This window comes from Danio aesculapii, chromosome 17, assembly GCF_903798145.1.
Source record: "Danio aesculapii chromosome 17, fDanAes4.1, whole genome shotgun sequence".
NCBI classification, from domain to species: domain Eukaryota; kingdom Metazoa; phylum Chordata; class Actinopteri; order Cypriniformes; family Danionidae; genus Danio; species Danio aesculapii.
Window position 1 is genome coordinate 20,744,107 of NC_079451.1, and position 21,068 is coordinate 20,765,174.

General features: G+C 38.3%; 1 protein-coding gene across 2 annotated transcripts in view; it reads right to left on the reverse strand.

Annotated features, from left to right (window-relative positions):
* Positions 1-19,777, reverse strand: part of arhgap5 (Rho GTPase activating protein 5) — a 58,408-nt gene extending 38,631 nt beyond the window's left edge. The window contains exons 1-3 of one of the 2 annotated variants that reach the window (XM_056477154.1): positions 19,531-19,777; positions 12,370-16,266; positions 11,731-11,884 (exon numbers count right to left, since the gene is read on the reverse strand). In XM_056477154.1, coding sequence (XP_056333129.1) covers positions 11,731-11,884; positions 12,370-16,089 — 3,874 coding nt within the window. In that variant the 5' untranslated portion in view covers positions 16,090-16,266; positions 19,531-19,777. Of the gene's footprint in view, positions 1-11,730; positions 11,888-12,369; positions 16,267-19,530 lie in introns of both variants that reach the window. The other variant, XM_056477153.1, reaches the window with a different exon arrangement.
* Between the last annotated feature and the right edge of the window lie 1,291 nt (positions 19,778-21,068).

A 21,068-nucleotide genomic window follows, 5' to 3' on the forward strand; every position in this document is an offset into this window, starting at 1 on the left:
TTTGGTGACTATTTGACAAAGCAAACTGTAAAAACTGTAATGATTTTAGTAACTGTAGTTTTTTCATGATTACTTTAATACAGCACTTTTTGAGAGCTAATTTATTAACGACAAGTCTTCGGACTGGTAAATGAAAAATAATGAGCTTTTAACAGTCATTTGTTCTGAAACCAGATATAAATTCCCATTCACAGAAGGACATCTTAGGCAAACTGTCCACATTATATTACGTTTTTTTTTTTTTTTTTATAAAAATGACATTCTGAACATTATTCTTCCTTTGGCATTTCCCAATTAGATGTCACAAGCCTGCAGATTTTCTTAAGTGAACAAGGTCAGCAGCCTTAAACCACCACCAGCAGGCACTTTGGAAGCTTAAAAAGTTCTGCCTGTGATTTCTTCAAGTACATAAGCTTTATTCTTGCTTTCTCACAAACTCCCAGAGCTTATGGCATCATCACCCTTCCCTTCATTGCATTTCCTAAGCCACATCCTGAGTCTAGATGCATTGGCTGATGTGTGGCGACAGCCTGTCAAAGCCAAGTGCTTCTGACATCCTCTCTCCTCAAGCATGACAAGCAGTACCAGGCCAAGGGGAATAACGGGGCTTTGCGTTGTCCGACACTTATTGCTAAGCATTCACCAGAGACCTTCATGTGTCAAAGGAGGAAAAAGCCAGAGTCATCAAAACTTTCGGCAACCCTCCAGCAAGGTGCATGTCTGCAGTGGGCAAATCAACAGTAATCAGAAAGAGAGATCCATTTGCATAGGGACCCAGCAGATTAAATTTGTTAATATGCTTAATTCTGCCGTATCACATGAGGAGAAGTGTACGAATGTGAAGCAAACTAATTAGGATTTATCCGTTAACACTGAACTAGTCCTAGCTTGGTATATATCAAAAATCAGTATTTATTTTTACATCCAGCCAAATAAAACTGACTGAGCAGAAAAAATGATGGTTTAGTAGTTCTGCAGCACTTACAGCTGTAAACAGATGAGTGTATTGACATGCAAATGACCTCAGGAACCAGGAGGGTTTTATATATAAATGTTTACATTCATAATCACCTGTACGATTTCTACTGGTAGGAGTTGCATATTACTGGCAGGTCTTTCAGGGTTGCCTGAAGGTAAGAGATGTCTATTGGCTTATTTCCATTGAGCGATGGTTTGAAATGGGTACAGTAAGTTATGCAGTAAGGTACGCATTTATGTCCATTTCCACTGTGAAAAACACAAAATAAACAGTGAACTGTGCCATACACCATTTCACATAGTACACAAGAAGGGTACCAAAAGAGTGAAGCTAGACTCACTGCTGACCGCTTTTGCTTTAGAGAGAATCGTCACCAGCATGTGCAACAAGACAAGGAAATGGCAACACAAGAAGCACCATTATTAAATACACAGCGCAAACACACACCGTAATAATATAATGAGGTTTGCAGCAATGAACCATGCTCTAAACAAAGCTTGTATCTTCTTGTGGCAACCACATGCCAAAAAGAAGCAAGATCTACTATTTGTACATCACAGCTGTTTACAGGGTGGTTCACATTTGGCATGTGGAAAGAGTGAGTTGTGCCACTTCCTCTCTCTATTTGCACTCTTTCTTCTTCGAGTAGGAATGATATCAATTACACCTGTCACACCATGCCTATACCAAGTAAAGGTACTATTGGCAATGGAAATGCAAGCCTGATCAGTAGGGCTGTGCAATTAATCGAAAATTCAGTTTCGATTTCGATTTTGGCTTCTAACAGTTATGAAAAAACATTAATCGAGATAAAACGATTGTTGCATCATATATCGCCCCCTTTCCAGTTGCAAACATTTGTTGCTCTGCAGAAGCTCAGTTTCACATGAAAATTACTAAAAGCATGTACTGTACTACTGTAAATTTTTCAGCACGGGATGCGCATCATTCATTGATCTACATTCGAATCATTCATATTTTTTAAAGCGCGAAAGAGGTCGCATGCTGTTGAGTGTATGCACCTGTATGCATCTAAAGTCATCTTAATTCGAGCGCTTTAATAGTCAAATACATGCAAATTTATGTAAAAACGCTGTGTTTAGTGATTATTCATATTAACCCTCATATAGTAATAAACAAACAAGTTGAGAATCAAAAGACATGTGAAAGAGAAACCATAAATCAGAACCGTACTGCTCTTAAAGTGACAGCGCGCAATATTCCTGCTGCCGACTGTTTTTATCATTAATCAAACATCAAAGGACAAAATCACTCACTGCTCTTGACTGAAGGACTTTTGTAGCGATAAATAAGTTTTTTTCCTGCAGTGAAGATGCTTAAAGCACAGTTTGTTTCATATTTTTATTCTATTGTATTTATTTCCTTTTCTTATTTACAGGGAGGAAAATAACTGCATATATACAGTTGAAGTCAGAATTATTAGCGCCCCTGAGTTAATAACGGCCCTTTTGACCCAATTTCAGAACGATTTTTCTAAACCCATTTCTAAACATAATAGATTTAATAACTAATTTCTAATAACTGATTTCTTTTATCTTTGCCATGATGGCAGTACATATTATTTTACTAGATCATTTTTAAGACACTTCTATACAGCTTAAAGCGTAATTCAAATAATAATTTTGACTTCAACTGTATATCATTTTGAATAATCGTGATAACAATTATGACCAAAACAATCGTGATTATGATTTTTCCCCATAATCGAGCAGCCCTACTGATCAGGGTGAGCCAAATCAAACTGTTCCACTCAGTAGAAATGAAGCAAGAAGCACATCAGCTAGTCAGAGGTTCCTCCAGGATCAGTTCTTGGACCCCTCTTCCTTTTTACACCATTTTGTTAGGTCCCATCATGCAAAAACATGGCTTTGACTAAAGGTATAACATGTACATTCATAATTTTATGAGGGAAAAGCTATCAAAGAAGTCTTTTGCAGATGTTAATTTGTACATCAACGTTTTAATATTGCATCCCATTATATTTTGAACCCTACATAACAAGCAACAGAACTAAATATTATTATAGGCATTTTATGCATGCAGAATTCTCCATTGCTATAGAAATTAGGGCTGTGTGATTGATCAAAATCGAATCGCAATCTAAAATGTTTCGATTAGCTAATCGCAAGAAGCTACGATATGAATTATATATGTATTATTTAATTTTCCCCAGAACAAATGAGTGACTGCCGTCTGTGTGTGACAGTCTTACTAACCAATTGAGTAAGCACACTTTTGTTCAACCGAACTATGCGGAAAGCCCACAATAAAACAAACAAAACAAACAGGAAAGCGGATGAGTGGGATGATGGCATTTGCTGCTTCACAAGCATTAATAGACTAATTCATATTAAAAAAACAGAACATCATTAATATGGGAATATTTGGTTTCAAAGTCAGACACCGAACAAAAACAGGTCATTTGTAAGAAATGTTGCCACGGCATGAGGAAATACAACAGCCAGCAGCTAAAAAAGCACCACAGGTGACTATATGAAGAGTGTCTTGCTAAAAAGTCAACTAAAAGTATTGCCAGTGACACTCAATAGTAGCAAGCAACAGCAAAGTACAATTTAAGTAGTTTAAGCCATGTTAGCTTGCTGAGTGTTCTGTATTTTTATAATTATTATTTTTTTGTTTTATAGGCTACACTATCTCCCTAATTTGATTTTAACTTGTCTACAGAAAGGTAAGGTCAATTTATTTGTCTTTACAGTTTGCTCTAGATTAAAAATGAGCGTTTCATTTCTGAATATTTAAAAATAAATTTGAATAAATGTTTATGCAAGTTAATATCTTTTCAGTTCCTTTTTTTAACGAACACTCACTGCATTTTAGCAGTAAGAAGCGACGATACAGATTATTGAGCTGAAGCTTAAAAATTACAACAAAATTAAAAACCGCTAATTAAATCGAAATATCTGTCAAAAAATAAATAAATAAAAAACTATTAGATATTTTTTCCCCAAATAGCGCAGCCCTAATAGAAATCTTATTGATTTACATTGCAAGCCAAGCTATCGGAGTCTCCTTTGTGACCCTAAATATCAGATACTTCACCAAAACTGCATATATCTGACAGCTTGGGCCTCCTTGGAATGCAGAACTCAATATTCTTATGATTATCATTAGATGAGAGGCATTAAAACTTGATATAATCAAATATGATTTATGAAATAGGAATATGATAAGGTTCAATAAATTGTTACATTTAAAATAAATGATTTTACTGACTTTTTTCTAAGTGACTGTCTTTACAGATTATAAGTGCTATGATAGCAATGATGAGCAATATCCGAACAAAAATCTAACAGTAAGCAGAATTCCCACCACTAAACCATTAATGTCATCAAAACAAGGAATTATCTAGAAGGACATAAGTTTCTTATATAGTTTAATTATTTATTTTTTTAAATAATAATAAATGTACATTCCATTCCTAAATTCTATATCCAACTAATACATTTTTTTCTTCTTCGGCTACACCAAATAACTGTACAATAGTACCCTAGCAGTTCAATCTACCAAGAAATTTACTAATTTGAATTGCAATACATCATGTTGAGTTGCACTAACCGCAGAAATGGGCCATGACAATTATTCCCTACTGAGTTAAGTAATCCCTATGGCTGAAAAGAAGCTGCACCATACTGAAAAGCAGGAGCTAAAGACTCTTGAAAAGGCTGACTCCTGCATTTTCACTGCACAACAGTCACTTTAAAAGTGCATCGTAGCGACAGCATCCTTGGCGGTGCGCAGCTTCTTGCTTTTGTGACCCGGTCACCAAGTGCAAATGGCCTGAAAGGTGAAATGCGCAAAGATTGCAGCCAAAGACACAGCTTAAAATCAACAACTGTCAAGATCACTAGGTTAAAACAGACCCATGGACACATACTGGGTGTAATCAAACACTCATTTCTGTGTGAAAGGTGTTATTCAAACCATAGCACTAACAAGATTTCAGTTTATACTACCATGATATGTAAATAAGCTAAAATATAGACCTTGAAAGGAAACATCAACAAGCTGTAAAAAACTCAGCCCATTTCCGCCGCAATACATCAAGCATTCTTGGAAAACAGTCCAATGTAGCAGAAGCGTGGTTTAGTGTAAACACACTTATGACCCTTTTAGCCAAGTACTGTCGCAGCGATCATGAAATATTAGTCCGTTGATTAATTGGTGCTGAAACACTCTCGCCTTTTTCTTCATTCATCAAAGCAACTCTGCACGTCCGGCTATTCGTGCTTATGCAGGACATTTTCTGCTAATCTAATACCCAGTCTGCCAAAGCATACTGAAGTCATTCAGCTATATGTGCTTCTCTGGTACATATCTTATTTCACACTTGGTAGCATCCAGTCATTGGTGAGGTAATGTATTGTTAAGCTCGTGTACGGGGCAGCATCTGCACTTGATCACACGTGTGCATTGGCCAAATCAGGTTCTTTAAACCTTGACATCATTCATTTAGCTACAGAGGCCAGGGACAGCAATTTCAGAGATTTTTCCTGGCAATTCACGTTGCTTGTTAAGCTTTTGCAGCATTCATATTTGAGCCAGAAGCCTCTGCAATGACTTGCTGCTGGGGAGCAACTGCAACTGACGCTTAATGGTATCAGTGCCTTTAACTGCCACCGTTTTGCTGCATTGCTGGCCCATCAAAATTATTGGGCTTTCCTTTTGCAAGTTAACACCAAAATGTGCCCACAGGGAAGCCTTTGTGTTTGGCTTCGCAACCAGCCGCGGGTCCATGTTGTGGATTTCAACAACAGCTGAACTAAAGAAGCTGGCAAAGCATTGTCAATTGAACTCGAAATACGGGTTGTGATGTTACACACAGGATATATAAAATAACTACTGCTATTTTGTAAGCCCATAAGAAAGTACAAATACAGATATAAAAAATTAGGCCTAGTTAATATTCCAGCTTCAGCTAGTTGTATATTAATATTCTAACTGGATAAAAAATATGTTACATTATACTTTTTTTTAGAAGAATAATGTATCCAAAATCCTTTATTGTGTAAATAAATCAACATTGTGATTCAAATCAATATCCCAATATTTTGGAAAATGTTTTGTTAAATATTACGTCAATCAGTTGTATTTTAAAATATATAAAGTATATAAACTATAAACTAATATGAAAATACTTCTAGAAATTACTTTGTAGTTAATTGAATTTTCGATTACAATTAGCCAAATGTTAATATACAAATATTTTCTATTTGAATTTCTTTTAGTTCATATTCAAATCATTTTACCAAATGCTTTGATATTTAAAAGTAACAACATCTCAACTTTATTTAGCTGGAGATTGACATTTTGATTCCATACAGCATTTATTTAGCTTATAAACAGTTAATATCACAACTCTAGTGCAATATTAATGTAACATATATTAAAATGTTTCTAGAAAATGCATTGTTATATAAATAATTTGTTAATCATTGCAAATTAGCTAAATATTACTACTAAAATTCCAATTACAGTATTCAACATTTAAAACATTACTAGTGTTATTTACTAAATGCAAAAAGATTGATTAACTAATTGGAATATGTATACATGCCAACTACTTGAATTTGGAATATTAAGCAATTTATTTATTTATTGTTATATTTCTTGACTTTTACTGGAATTTTGACAAAAGCATTTACGGAAAATACTCGAACAAAATAATTTGAATATTTAAGCTCAACATTCACAGGAAGTGCTTTGTTGTATAAATAGTCACATAATGTTCCAGCTGTATTGCGCAACCATTTTAAACAATTCCAACATGCAAAATTAAGCAAGAATGGACTGTTTGTAAATTACCTCCTCTCCACAGAGCTGTTTAACGCTCTGCTGCATCCGCAGGGAACACATCAAGTCGACTAAAGCGCACCTAATTTGCATTCTATTTGTTGCGACATTTCTAAATTTGTCAAAGTGTGTCAGTGCGAAACACAAAGATAGCGCACTGTGGTCAGCTCAGTTAAATCACTCCTGTAGGCCTAATAATGGACATGGTCGAGCCTTGGAAATATCTGCTGGGAATACTGTTTTTCTCATCATAATCTTAAGTTCACGGTTTGTTTCATAGTTGGTGTCTCATATAAATATCTAAATATCCATAACAGTTCTCACAGAAGAAGGTTATTACTGCAAAGCCCTGCAAGGAGGAAATGACAATGGGGGTACTCTTCTGATGGATAAATGAAGCATCCAGGCCTAAATGAGCCATGAAAGTCAATTAGGAAACCTCCATAAAGTCCATTTTCTCTGTACAGTTTTTAATGCCACAGGCTCTTGGTTTTCAGAATGGATGGGCCCGGAGAAATAAAGGACGCTGTGTGTTCACACACCATGTTTGGAGGAGAGGATTGCTGGAATACTTGTTCTTGACCACAGAAAAAAAAATAGAGTCAAGTATTATCATTTCCTCTGGGTTTCACAATGCAGTACAGAGTGAGATAGAGGGGCATAAATGGGAGGGAGTGAGCATTTGGCTTGGGGGGGCTGGGTGTTTGATGAACCTTTTCATCTGTGCGGCTCTTTGAGGCAAGATGCTTTCAAAAACCTCTTAAATAGAGCCCTGCGATGCTCAGACGCAGCCATGGGCACATTGTGCCATCTTGTCTTACTAGAGAAGAACCCAAAAAAAGGCCCAGGTTTAACCAAGGTCAATACAAATGTGTTGATTCAAAAGGACAATTTGAATATGATAAATATTTAGTATAGTATTTATGATATATACACACACATGATAAATGTACATATATATATATATATAGATTAGGAAAATCAAATATCAAATATGAAAATAATGTTGATATTTCAAACATTGTTAGTTATTAGATTTTGAATGTTCAAGCTTCACATATTATTATAAATTACATCCAACATTGGTTTGTCCATTAACCTTTTATCAACATTAACAAAAAAAATATATTTGTGTTAGATTTTTTTGTTGTTGCTGTTGACAAAACTGAAGACCTGTTACCAGCAATAACAAAATTGATCCTTTTTAAACCGAAATGTAAGGAATTTTTTATCATCCATTGACCTGTTAACAGCAATAATAAAGATAGTGCAGTAGAATTATTGTAGAATCTTACTCAATTGTAATTTTAGTATTTATTTACAGAACATGTAGCAAATTTACCTGTTTGCAGCAATACCGAAATTATTTGGAAAATCCTGAAATAATTCAGGAATTATTCAACAATTCACATTTAAAAGGCCAAATTTATGTGTTTATGCTTTAGAGTCATAGGTCTCAAAGTCGAATATCTGGAGCAATATCTTGCTCTAACCCTAATCAAACACAGCTGATCCAACTAATCAAGGTGTTCAAAACTGCTAGAGACTATTAAGCTGCACGATTCTGGCTAAAATGAGGATCGCGATTTTTTTTGCTTAAAATAAAGATCACGATTTTCTCACGATTCTGTAGATGTAAAATAAAGCTTAATACGAGTCGGCAATTATTATTGTTTTTTCTCAAACATGGAAAAACAACAATAATATTATGTGTAGATCTACTGGTTTCCATAAATAATTCTACTTATAATAATTCTGATGTTGAATTATGTTTGAGATATAGGGCTGTGCTTGCAATCTGTCATTGACAACATTATTAGACCATTTAATTCACTGGTAAAATCAACATTACATAGGCTTGAGTAGTTATACTGACACTGTAAACATTTATTTTCATGCACAACTGTGTGTTCGCTATGAAAGAAAAGCATATCAAATGCTTGTCGCAATCATAACTCTAAAATGCCATATGATCATTTAAATGATGTACACGCTTTTGGTTTCAGTTTCACTGCTAAGTGCTGTTCATACTTCCCGCGCGGCTCTCAAACGATCACTCTGTGCCACAAACTGAAGATTATTTACAACTTTATTACCTGTAACTCAGCCTATGCAGGTTCTCTTCACTAAAGTAGATGCGCGCGCGTCTATCATTAAGTAGGTTGTGCACCCGCTCTCTCTGTGATACAGCTCACGGTCAGCAACTCACGTCATGTGTGATGTCGTGAATACAGCATTATATGAAGACAAAAAGGACATTTTTAGGTTGATTATACCTTATAAATACAGTATGTGACTCTTTCAACATCATTTGGAGGTGTCTATGTTGCTGAGCAGTGTATGTGAAACACTGAAAAGACTCTTGCAGCCGCTTTTGCTTCTCTTCTGAACTTGAAAATATGATTGGCAGAATTGTAGAAATGCTGGATTAAGATCGTCTAGGGCAAGGGTGGGCAAACTCAGTCCTGAAGGGCCAATGTCCTGGACAGTTTAGCTCCAACTCTAATCAAACACACCAGCTTATAGATTTCTTGTGATCTTGAAGACACTGATTAGCATGTTCAGGTGTGTTTGATTAGTGCTGGAGCAAAACTGTGCAGGACACCGGCCCTCCAGGACCGAGTTTGCCCACCCCTGGTCTAGGGGGTCAAATCGAGATCGCGATTTGAGTTGGAGGTGGTTGGAGCTAAACTATGCAGAGCTGCGGCCCTCCAGGAATTGAGTTTGAGACCATTGCGACTGAGACAAAAATGCGTAGTACTTCAATCATTCATCATGCCATCAAGTAGGGCTGCACGATTAATCGAAAAAAGATCACGATCTTGATTCGACCCTACACGTGATCTTAATTCAGCTTTTCTACGATTCAGCCAATTATATTTTCAAGGTCAGGAGATAAGGGTAAAGTGGACGCACAAGTCTTCACAGAAACATTGACACCTTCAAATGGTGTTAAAAGTGTCACATGCTGTATAAGGTATAATTCACCCAGAAATGTCATTTCTGTCTTCGCATGTATTTGTGGCCGCGAAATTACATGTGAGCTGACCGCGAGGTGTTTGTTTACTTCAGAGAACGCGCATGTGCACACATGACGCCTACTCTGGTGAACAGAACCTGCATAGGGTGTGAATAACAGGTAATGAAGTTGTAAATCATTTGAGGGCCGTGCGGGAGGCTTGATTTGCATGTATGTGTTTTTTTTCACAGTGACAGCAGCCATGAGCCGAACTAGGAAGTGAAAGTGAAACCTGTGCACACATCATTTAAATGATCATATCGCATTTTAGAGTTATGATTACAACAAGCATTTGATATGTTTTTTCATTCATAGCGAACAACCCTAGCTTGTATATAATGCAAGAAGGAATCTGATAATGACAGAATTACTAATTTTACCAGTGAAAACAAATGGTCTAATAATGTTGTCAATAACAGATGACAAGCACATGTCTTAAACATAATAAATCAACTTTAAATTTATGAATAGTTTCTAATGTGATAATTTTACTGTGAATTAACAAATAGGACATATTGAAACACTGTTCAAGTCCACCATAATGACTATACAAAATTTAGCATTTTTAGCAACAGTATACCTACACATAGGCCTAATATTATTATTGTTGTTTTACCATACGTTTCAAAATTAACAATAATAATAGGCTAATCTTATTAACCTTTATTTTATTTACAGAATCGTGAGAAAATAGTGATCTTGATCAAGCAAAAAAATCGTGATTCACATTTTTGCCAGAATCGTCCAGCCCTAACATCAAAAATGAAAAAAATCATAGCTAGGTACTGCTAAATGCTTCGCTATGCTCCACAAACCTGTATGTCACAAAAAGAGTCAAGCCACTCAGCAACATAAATCAATCGTCCTGCACATTAACTGTGCACACAGCACTACGTGTGACTATGAGATCAGCAAAACAGAAGTTTCGGATTATCACGTTTAGGCTTCATGAGTGAGCACTGCAGCCGCATCACCACAAAGAAGAACCAGTTCAACAAGCAAATTGGCCAAGTATTATGCTCACCACAGACACTTTGCCCACTTCCAGTACACACCATAAAAACCACAAACAGCAGCTTAATAATTTCCTTCAGAAACCACATCAGTGGGTTTCATCCATGCATGAGTTTCACTCATGTACAGCCACAGCCAACCTGAACGGCAGTATGTGGGTGTCATCTACTCGCTAATGAAACCTCAAGCTATATTATAGGTCAGCTTTATTGACAGCAGTGTTAGTCAGAGTTTCCATTGAACACAGTTACAGAACAAGGTAGTGAAGGGCACGTTGTAACCAAACAAACTGTCACAGTTAAAGGGCCCTATCAGGGCTTTAAGTATATGAAGTGGACTTTGTCCTAGTCCAAATATGGTCAGCATGTCCTGAAATAACATTAAGACGCCCCTTGCTATGACATATGCTTGGGCCTCAGTGTTTACAACTAATTCACGGTGTCCATATAAAAGCAAACCACAATCTAACGGAGCAAGGAGCTCTGGGAAAAATTAGATCATCATAACACGTGTCATAAAAATCCATTCAATAACTTAAGAAAAGGACTTTCCTCCTACCCTGCCTGTCAACTTCCTGTTTTGTCAGCATTTATTACCTTATTCATTTCTTTCATTTTCAGATTGATGGTATTTGAACTGCATACAGAATTTCACTCACAAAATATGCAACGTGAAATGGATAAATATAGAATTTCATTGGTACAATTGCCTTGCTACAATTGTAACAGACTACATAAGAAATTCAGAGAACAAAAATGATAAGTATGAATGACTTATTGCTTCCAAACTAGCCAAAGAAATAGCCATTAGCTAGAGAAATGACAAACAACATTTGCCTTTTCAGATACAACTCAAGTGATCAGCTTAAGAGAATCAGCAAACGTACCTGTTCGCTCAATGTAGTCAACACACTTCTCAACGAATAAAGGTATGGGTCTATCAGGAGTGACCAAGTTTTGAAGAGGCACCCCAAAATAATTGCTCTCCCAATTTCTTCGAGTTGGTGGGTACAATGGCTTTGTGGTCTTTGTTGACCTTGTCTGCTAAGAAAAGATGACATATTGATGATAAAAACCACATTTCATTTTGTTTAATTTTGTTTAGACATGAGTAATTTGAAAATTGAATGTTATGTAATTGTGCTCTTTAATCCACTTATTCATTAGCATCTATAAATAATACATTTTAAAGACTGCACAAATATTAAAATTGACAAATAATAAGAGTGTAGTAGTTTTAAATTATGTCGGTGAAAAATTATATTCATTTTCAGATTTTAAAACCATCTTAAATGACTATTGTTTTAAAGATTTATTCAAAGTCAGTTTTAAATGTCAACAATGGTAAATTAAATGTAAAAAATATCGAAAAAAAATAAACTCTATTAAATTTATTAAAATATATTATTATCCAAAATGAAATCTATTTATTAAACATTTAGTCCTAAGATATAATTGACTGTACATGTGAAAAATAAGTGTCAAATATATTAAACTGAATAGATATGTAAAAACCAGTAATTCACCTTTTTGGGTTCCTTGGTCTTTGGTGCTTTCTTTTTCTTCGTTTTCCTTTCATCCTGTTCTGGGTCTGATGTGATGGCTGGATTATCTATCCCTCCTTTCCAAGGATCCACTGGTGAGAGAAGCGGGTCTTCTTCACTTCCTCGGTTGCCCCTTCCTTTCTTCTTCTTCTGTGTCGCAGGCCCCGACTCATCATCGCTGACATCCGAGTGCACTCGTCTATGATAAGCTTTTGTCTTGCTGAAGAGGATCTTGGACCGATGTTTATACTTAGAAGGCCTTCTGCCACCCTGAGACTTAGACATGGAATCAAAGCCGTTCTCTTCATCCACATGCACAGCTAGTCCGCCGAAAGAGTTGCGGGTTTTGACAGATCTGCTGTGTGCATCTTCTGGTACAGCATAAATATCATCGCTGTAGCCTTTTGATTTGTGTTGGAGAGTGTCTGCTGGCTCTGCATAGTTGTCAGATGCTTCAAGGTCATCGCCGTGACCCATCATTGGACCTCGTGTCCACCTGGACGTCCTCATTCCAGCCTCGATGGTCCTCAGAAGGTTGGGGTCCAGCTTCTTAACATTGGGTTTGGGCAGCACATTGGGCTTGGGTTTTACCGGGGGAGGCACTTTGTGGTTACGCTCGTGATCTCCAACAGGTGTGCTGTGAAGTGGGTACTCATTACCTTCAAGGTCAATCCTGTACTTCCGTTCACTAGGATTGGGCAAAAGCTGCACATCATCTCCAATCGGGCTGTAGGGTGGTGGCCCCTCTCCATCGTCCTCTGAGTCAGGGTAGTATTGGTAAGCGGGCGAATGGCTATGGGGTGACTGCGGGAAGACGTCTTCGCTGGTGCCGGTTCCATCCCTGGTGTTGTCGAACATGAAGGAGCTTTCTATGTTGCTCTTCTTCTCAAGAACCTCATTGAAAAACGGTGTGAAAACTTCAGTCTGCCTGTGATACTGGGACAAGGAGTAGAGAGCTGTAAACTTAGCAGCAATTTCAGTGGCAATGTGCTCCCCTTCAGTCATCAGTTCTTTTATCGCCTCATTCTCAAAAAAGTCCGCTTGGCTGTCCGTAATGGCCACCAGCTGAACTGGAATGACATCCTGGACTTCCGCCAGGAACGCCCTCAGCATAGCCATGGAAGACTTTCTTTTTGCTGAGTAAACTAGAATGTACCCATGCACCAATTCATCCTTTCTGATTCCAATGGAGGAGTGGTAAGAGAGCACCGTGACCTGTATGCGCCTGCGGCCATTGCCGATGATTTTGTCAAGGATTAATGTGTTGCACTGCCCGGGCTGTCCGGCACTACAGGAATGGGAATCCAGGAATGGTGAGAGAATGAGATCCACGCTGAACGGGTCTCCACACATGGCACACATGACGATCCGCAAATCTGTCTCAGACAGATCCTTAATGGAGGGCATGGGGCTCATCATGTCGAAATTGTGCTTCAATCCCTCCAGCACAGCTCTGAGGGCCTGTTTTATCTGAGACTCATTAAACTTCCTGGGAAAAGTGCCGGTGGGTATATCTACAAAAGTACACTGTAGCTTATTTGCAAGCTGTTGGCCCTGATGCCTCAAAATAGGCATGTTTTTGCAAACACTGTCACGCTGATTTGCTAGAATGAGAATGAATGGCACTGGCTGGCTATACCTATCCCTTCTGCTTTGGGCAATCTCTGCTCGGATCCGGCTTACGCGGTCACCAATGTAATTAAGCGACTCTATAGAGCTGAAGACACAAAAGAACCCATGGGGCTTGAAAGTCGATATCCAGGAATGGTTCAAAAGCATGCCGGAATTGACATCCACAGGCAAAAGGTCTAATTCATAGATTTTCCCATCAAGGGTGTATTCATCATCAGTGGACTGAGCTCGGATTTCATTTGCAAGCTCCTGTGCCAGTCCTTCTCTACCCACAAGACATAAGTTAACCTTCTCAATGTTGGCACTGTTGTAGTAGATATTTGAGCGACCGTGATCCAGCTGAACTAGACGGTTGGCGAGGACTTGCTCTACTTTGAGATCGATGCAGGCCGTGCCACTGAGACATGTTTCTTTTGTGGGGTGATAGACAAACCCAATGTGTTTCAGTAAAAGGGACTCCCTGTCTGTGGCTAGTTTTTGGAGAGCCCTGTATCTAGGCTCCTCATTAAGTACAGCATGAATCTCGCTCATTTTGTCATAGCTCGGGGTCGCATTCAGATCGAGGTCATAGAACAGCTCTGCGTGTTCAAAAAGCATTTCCTGAAACTCCTCTTTGGCCCTTTCAACTATTTCCTGCTGATGCCGACTGTAAACATCTCTGCGATCTGATTCAGTGATGTACTTGTACGCCTCATCCGCCATGACAAAGCACATGACCTCTTCCCACGGTTGGCCAGGGCTAATGAAATGCACTTGCTCCAGCGTCTTCTTAAATTTCTCCTTCATCTCCAGCCGCCTCTTCTCAGATATCAAATGCTGGACGTGGTTTTGATAAATCCTCTCTCCTTGCATGGTTTGGAGGATATCGAAGGGCACTCTTCTGTCATCGGTTTTATCAAGGTGGTCTGTCTCATACCACGGCGTGTGCTCTAACTCAATGAAACAGTATTGAAATTCATGCCTGCTCCTCATAAGGCTCTGAGCCTCAGTCCAACTCATCGTCTCAATTTCCTCCAGGTTGTTAAGCAACTTATTAAAAATTTTTGGCAGGCTGGTAAGATAATCCTCACGCCGCCTCTTGATATGCTCTTGTCTCAGCTGCTCTATGTGCTTTGAAAAAGTGTTTCGGGCCTTTTTGGTGCCTTCTAAATTGATGTACTCCTCATAATCTGGGTGGCTTTTCAACTTATTGCTCACAATTTTCCAGCTTGTGTGATAATCTCGGACAGTTTGAACGATGAGCTTTTCAAACTTGTCTGAGACTGAAGCTACTAATTGTCTCTGGGATTTGTACGCTTCCAAATAAGAGATGATTTTGGGTTTACCTCTGGTTTTGTCAATTTGCTGTGTCAGAGCATTGAAACAGAGTTCCACGTTCACAGATGCTCGTGCAGATGTTTCCACCAACATTAGATTCTTCTTACCTGTAACAAACGTCTGGATTTCCCTTAGGTATTGCTCAACACACTCGTCACATTTTGTTGCAGCAATGATAATGGGCTTTTTAGCCTTGGAAATTTGAGAATAAAGACTGTGGACAAATTTCATCTGATCGTCAAATTTTCTATTGCATCCTTTGCTTATGTCTATACACAATACAAAGCCATCAATGTTGAGCTTGCCATCGGGCATCTGCTTCTGATCAAAATCCTGTTCCAACCCAAGTTGGTCTGTGCAAATGTACATCAGCTTCTCTGCAGACTGAAGCTTCGTATTCGCCGCCCGCTTTGTGTAAGGCTGCAAGTTTGTGCTCCGATGAGGCAAGAAGGTCTGATCATCGATGAACTCTGTCTGCTCGATGACCTGAATCCTACACTCGACGCCATCATCCCCTCGATGCAACACTTCACCCCAGTACAAGAAGTGATCATTATTCACTACACGCCCTCCAAAGTCAATTGTGCTCAACACAGAAGTGTGCTCAAAGTAGTAGCAGTCCGCACTGGGGCGTACATATCTGTTGCATAGGCAGGATTTACCTACACCACAGTTTCCTTTTTCCTTTTCAGTGCCTGAGAGCCCGACGACACTGACAGCATATGTCGGACGGGTCTCCTTATTCTTGGCCATTATATTGCCCCTCTCATTGCTTGTTATGCTAAGCGAAGTATGCCGGCAAGGCAAGCACGTACTTCCATTTGTTAGTGCAGGCGCATTTTCATGTCTCACTTTTGAAAAAGCCGATGTAGCTTTATTCTAGATCATCTGTCCCGGATGACTCCTTTTTTTCCTCCTCTTATCACCTTCCTGCAATACAAAAATATGAAATTACTCAATAACATCAAGCACAGAGTTTCCAAACACTGATCATATCATATTCTGCATTTTTATTATGTTTACACAATAAGCAAAGTAAAATAGTATACATCATTACTGATATCTGAAAAGTGGCAGTGATATTTATCATTGTAACAATATTACCAAGGCTTTCACACCTGAAAAACATATTTAATATTTTCAAACTGTTGTTTAGAATTTCACAATGATCAGCAATGATTCTAGCTACTATAACAAGTCTGTTCAACTAACTCAATGACTTGCATACTGTAAGTACTGTTGAAGTACTGACAAAGTGCTTAGGTCAGAGGTGCCCACCAAACTCGTCCAGGAGGGCCGTTGTCCTGCAAAGTTTAGTTCTAATCCCAATCAGACACACCTGGGCTAGCTAATTAAGCTCTTAAGCTGCGGTCACACTTGACTTTTCTTCCCATAGACTTCCATTTATACGCACGCGAATGCGTCAGACCGGAAACGCAGGGTCATGCGTCGAGTCTCGCAGGTTGCTGCGGTGCAAAGTTCAAGCTTGGTGAACTCTAACCTGCGAAATCGCATCACTTGACTGCGTGAGATCAATTGAGGATCAAAACATGACCTCTCTGGACAGAAATTAAAAACATGGAGCAATCGCTCACTTTATTAATGTCTAATCATCTTGTTTAATCCCGCCCCTTTTCGCAGCGCCGCACAACAAAATTTCCCACACAAAAAGCCCAGTGTGACTGTAGCTTTATGCTGCAGTCACATTAGAGTTTGTGCACGCAAAATTCTTTCATATGGCGCTGCAAAAGGGGTGGGAATAAACAAGATGATTAAACATCAAAAAAAGCAAGCGACTGGTCCATATTTTACATTTCTTTCTAAAGAGGTTATGTTTTGATCTTCGATTGGTCTCACGCAATCACGTGATGCAATTTCGCAAGTCAGAGTTCCCCAAGCATGAACTTTCCAATGCAGCGAACTGCTAAACTTGTCGCACAAGTTTGCGTTTCCGGTCTGACGCATTTGCGCGAGTATGAATGGAAGTCTATGGGGAGAAAAATGCAGTGTTACTGTAGCTTCACTCGGTTTTTTTTAGAAACATCCTTGCAGGTGTGTTGAGGCAAGTTTTAGCTAAAATCTGCAGGACACCAGAACTCCAAGTTTGGACACCCCTGGCTTAGGTTCATTCACTTTTCATTCATTCATTTTAAAAGGCATTTAAGGAATGTTATTTTGATAAATAAAAGTTATTGCTTGTACTAGAAATAAGGCAACAAATCAACTGGTTTGCAAAACATTCTGATCATGATAAACAAAATACCAGCAAAAAGTATTTTAGAAACGACCCAGTAGGGCAGCACAATATATCGGTTTAGCATCGGTATCGCAATGTGAATATTCGCAATAGTCACATCGCGAGCATATGCAAAGTTGAGTCTGGATTATAACTAATCATTTTCCAAGTGTTTTTTGAAGCCTGTGACTATGTGAGGGTTTTAAAAGCATTGAGACATGAGAAAATGTACTGTTTGTTACTTTGACAAATGAATAAAGATTAATTTCATTAAATTGTTTAAAAAACAAAGATTAAAAAGTATTTTTTACATTTGTTTATTCAATTACTGTATACCTGAATACAGTTCGACTCCTTGGAAAACAATAAAATGCAGTTTATTTAATTTCTCTATTGAATTAATCTATGCTTGTAGATTGTTTGTTATATTTTATGCACTCCCCTACAGAATCATCCCAATCAATCTAAAATTATAAATTCTTTCCAAACTGTTTTTCAACTCATCTGGTGAAATTGTATTCCTATCGCAATATATAATCGCAGAATAAAAAATATCGTAATGTCTAATTTTTCCAATACCGTACAGCCCTACGACACAGAGTATAAATACAAACACTCATAGTTAAGCTTGATACTCTCACTTTCTTTCAAAGATTCACATTTGAGGAAACTGTGTCATTTACTCATTCTTGTGTCATTGCAAACCTGCATAACTTTTCCTTCTGTGAAACACAAAGGCATATATATATATATATATATATAAGACAGAATGACAGCCTGAGTCATTGCATCTTGTTTCCATATACAGGAAGTGAAGGATAACTGAGGTTTTCACTCTGTGTTTCACAGAAAATCCTACAGTGTTTTAACTAATGAACTCCCATTTCATTTATTATTACTGGGTAAGGACTTTTAAAGGACACTGCAATTCACACATTTTCTTCATAGCATTCTTGGAATAGGTTTAACCAATTCACTGCAAAAGAACCGACTCAAAAGATCAATCAGCTCACAAATCGATTCACGCCACACAAGATCAATACCTAACAGATGAAATACATCAAAACAGCGTTTCACTTTAGAAATGCCAATGGCTTTTAGAGTTCTATTAATTAAAGAGTCTATAAAATACTTCTCATAATTCTCAACCCTAGACTATTTACTATTTTCCCATGATGTCATTGAGAGACATCAAGCAGGTAAATGATGACATACATTTCGTTTCGGCCGAATAAACCCTTTTGTTGACAATATCGTAAATAAGAGCCGCGTTTGTGGCACATCAACGACGGAAGCTCGCGTGCATTAAATCACGGGAACGCCGGACATTAATGTCGAGACTTGTTTCTTAATGACGGCGGGCTGTATTTCTCAAGCGAGGATGTGAAGCAGACAGCAGCATCTGCTGAAGGTGAGAAGGAATCCCGGGCAGCAGCGCTATTGTTAAACGGGGGAGTCGCGGTCAGATGCGCATGCCACGATTCACACAACTAGTCGAGTGAATTATTCGCTATGACAACTACACTTCAAATTAGCAAGAATTTGTTTTATTTTTACTTCAAAACACATCTCAATCCTCTCACTGCTTTTAAACCGCTGGAACTGAAATTCAAATCAGAATAGTTTTAATTAAATACACGCTGGCGCTTGTTGTGTTAAATAACACGGCGATTCAGATTTGTTTGGCATGTGTTCATTTGGTCATGTTTTATTCGCATCGACAGGGGCCTTGCCTGTAACCAGGCATTAGATGCTTCCTTTGCTTGCTAGCTTCCCAGTTAGCCCGAGCTAGTTAAGTGTGACACCGACACAACGCACCACAAGCGCGACAGACAAATCTGCGCGTTTACACAACTATCGCTTTCTCGTGGATGTAATTCACACATTTGCTCAAATTCACTGAAACAGACGATCAAAAGCAGGCTAGAAAGTCACATACTCCGTGTACATTCCCCTACCTAACATGGTCGCTCCCAGCTCCCGACACCACAGACAGGAGGTGGCATTCCAACTATTTCCTTTAATTTCCACGGATGCGATCCCAAAACTAATTCCTGTTTGGTCGCGTTTACAGAAAATTCTCGGAATAATGGTCGAAAATCCACAAACGTGTTTGTTTTGTGTGATTTTTCAGCAGTAAGAGTGGTATGCGTGTAACCGGAGAGTCATCCCCTCCCCTCTCATTCCAGGCAGTAATGGCGACGGAGATCCGGCTCTCTCTCTCTCTCCCACACACACACACACACACACTCTCTCTCTCTCACTCTCTCTCTCCACACTAACTTTTCCATTCCGCTCACCGCGGGGGCACGACGCGCGCTCACGATCGTCTCTCAGGACCATGTAGGTTAATACTTGAGGATTTCTGATATCTTCATGTGATTTACGTAAGTAATATCTATCAGTCTGTCTGTCTGCCTGTCTGTCTATGCTTGAACATGTTTAAAGCTTCTAAATATAGGCTATTAAATTGTAAATATTTTATTGTCAAGCAACATCATTTATAAATTCAGTAAGTGGGTGGCGCGGTGCCGCAATGGGAAACGCTGTCACCTCACAGCAAGAAAGTCACTGGTTTGAGCCTCATTTGGCATTTCTGTGTGGAGTTTGCATGTTCTCCCTTAGTTCACGTGGGTTTCCTCCGGATGCTCCGGTTTCCCTCACAGTCCAAAGACATGTGCTATAGGTGAATTGGGTAAGCTAAATTGTCCGTAGTGTTTTTGTGTGAATGGGTGTTTCCCAGTGATGGGTTGTAGCTGGAAGAGCATCCGCTGCATAAAACATATGCTGGATAAGTTGGTGGTTCATTCCACTGTGAAGAACCCTGATTAATAAAGGGACTAAGCTGAAAAGAAAATGAATGAATGAAATTCAGTAGTGTTTCTTATGAATACTTGTATAGACATGGGAAAACTCAGGGTTTCTCAGGGTTTACTGTACTTATTATGCATGTGGTTGAGTAAAATTTCAATATTTGTTTATTCTATGAAGGTGTGATTATGGGCTATTTCTTCCAAATAATTATTTAAAATAAAAATATAGTATTGTCGTTAATTATATTTGGGAGCTCTAAGCAGTTACAGCCATGGGGCCAAACGGTCCTTTAATAAAACCATTGTACTTTTATTTATATATATATTGCTGTTTTATTTTTTTTGTTTTATGTTTTATCTTAATGATATCTCTACATTTTTAAATGATTTTTCTAAAAATTAATTCATAACTAAAAAGAATGAAAATATAGAAACTAATAAATTAAATCTTTACCTGACTTGACTGCTGGATTGCTCCATGAGTGGGGGTGAAAAAAAAATGTGTGTATATGATATAATTAGGTTAAAGAAATGAAATTTGTTAGACTCTCACCATAAAAAATATGATAGAAAACAATGTTATATGTATAATTTTTACTTCTATGTATTTTATAGGGGCCCCAAATTTCCTTGGGCCCTAAGCGGCTGATTATTTCGCTTATTGGTTAAATCCACCTCTGGGC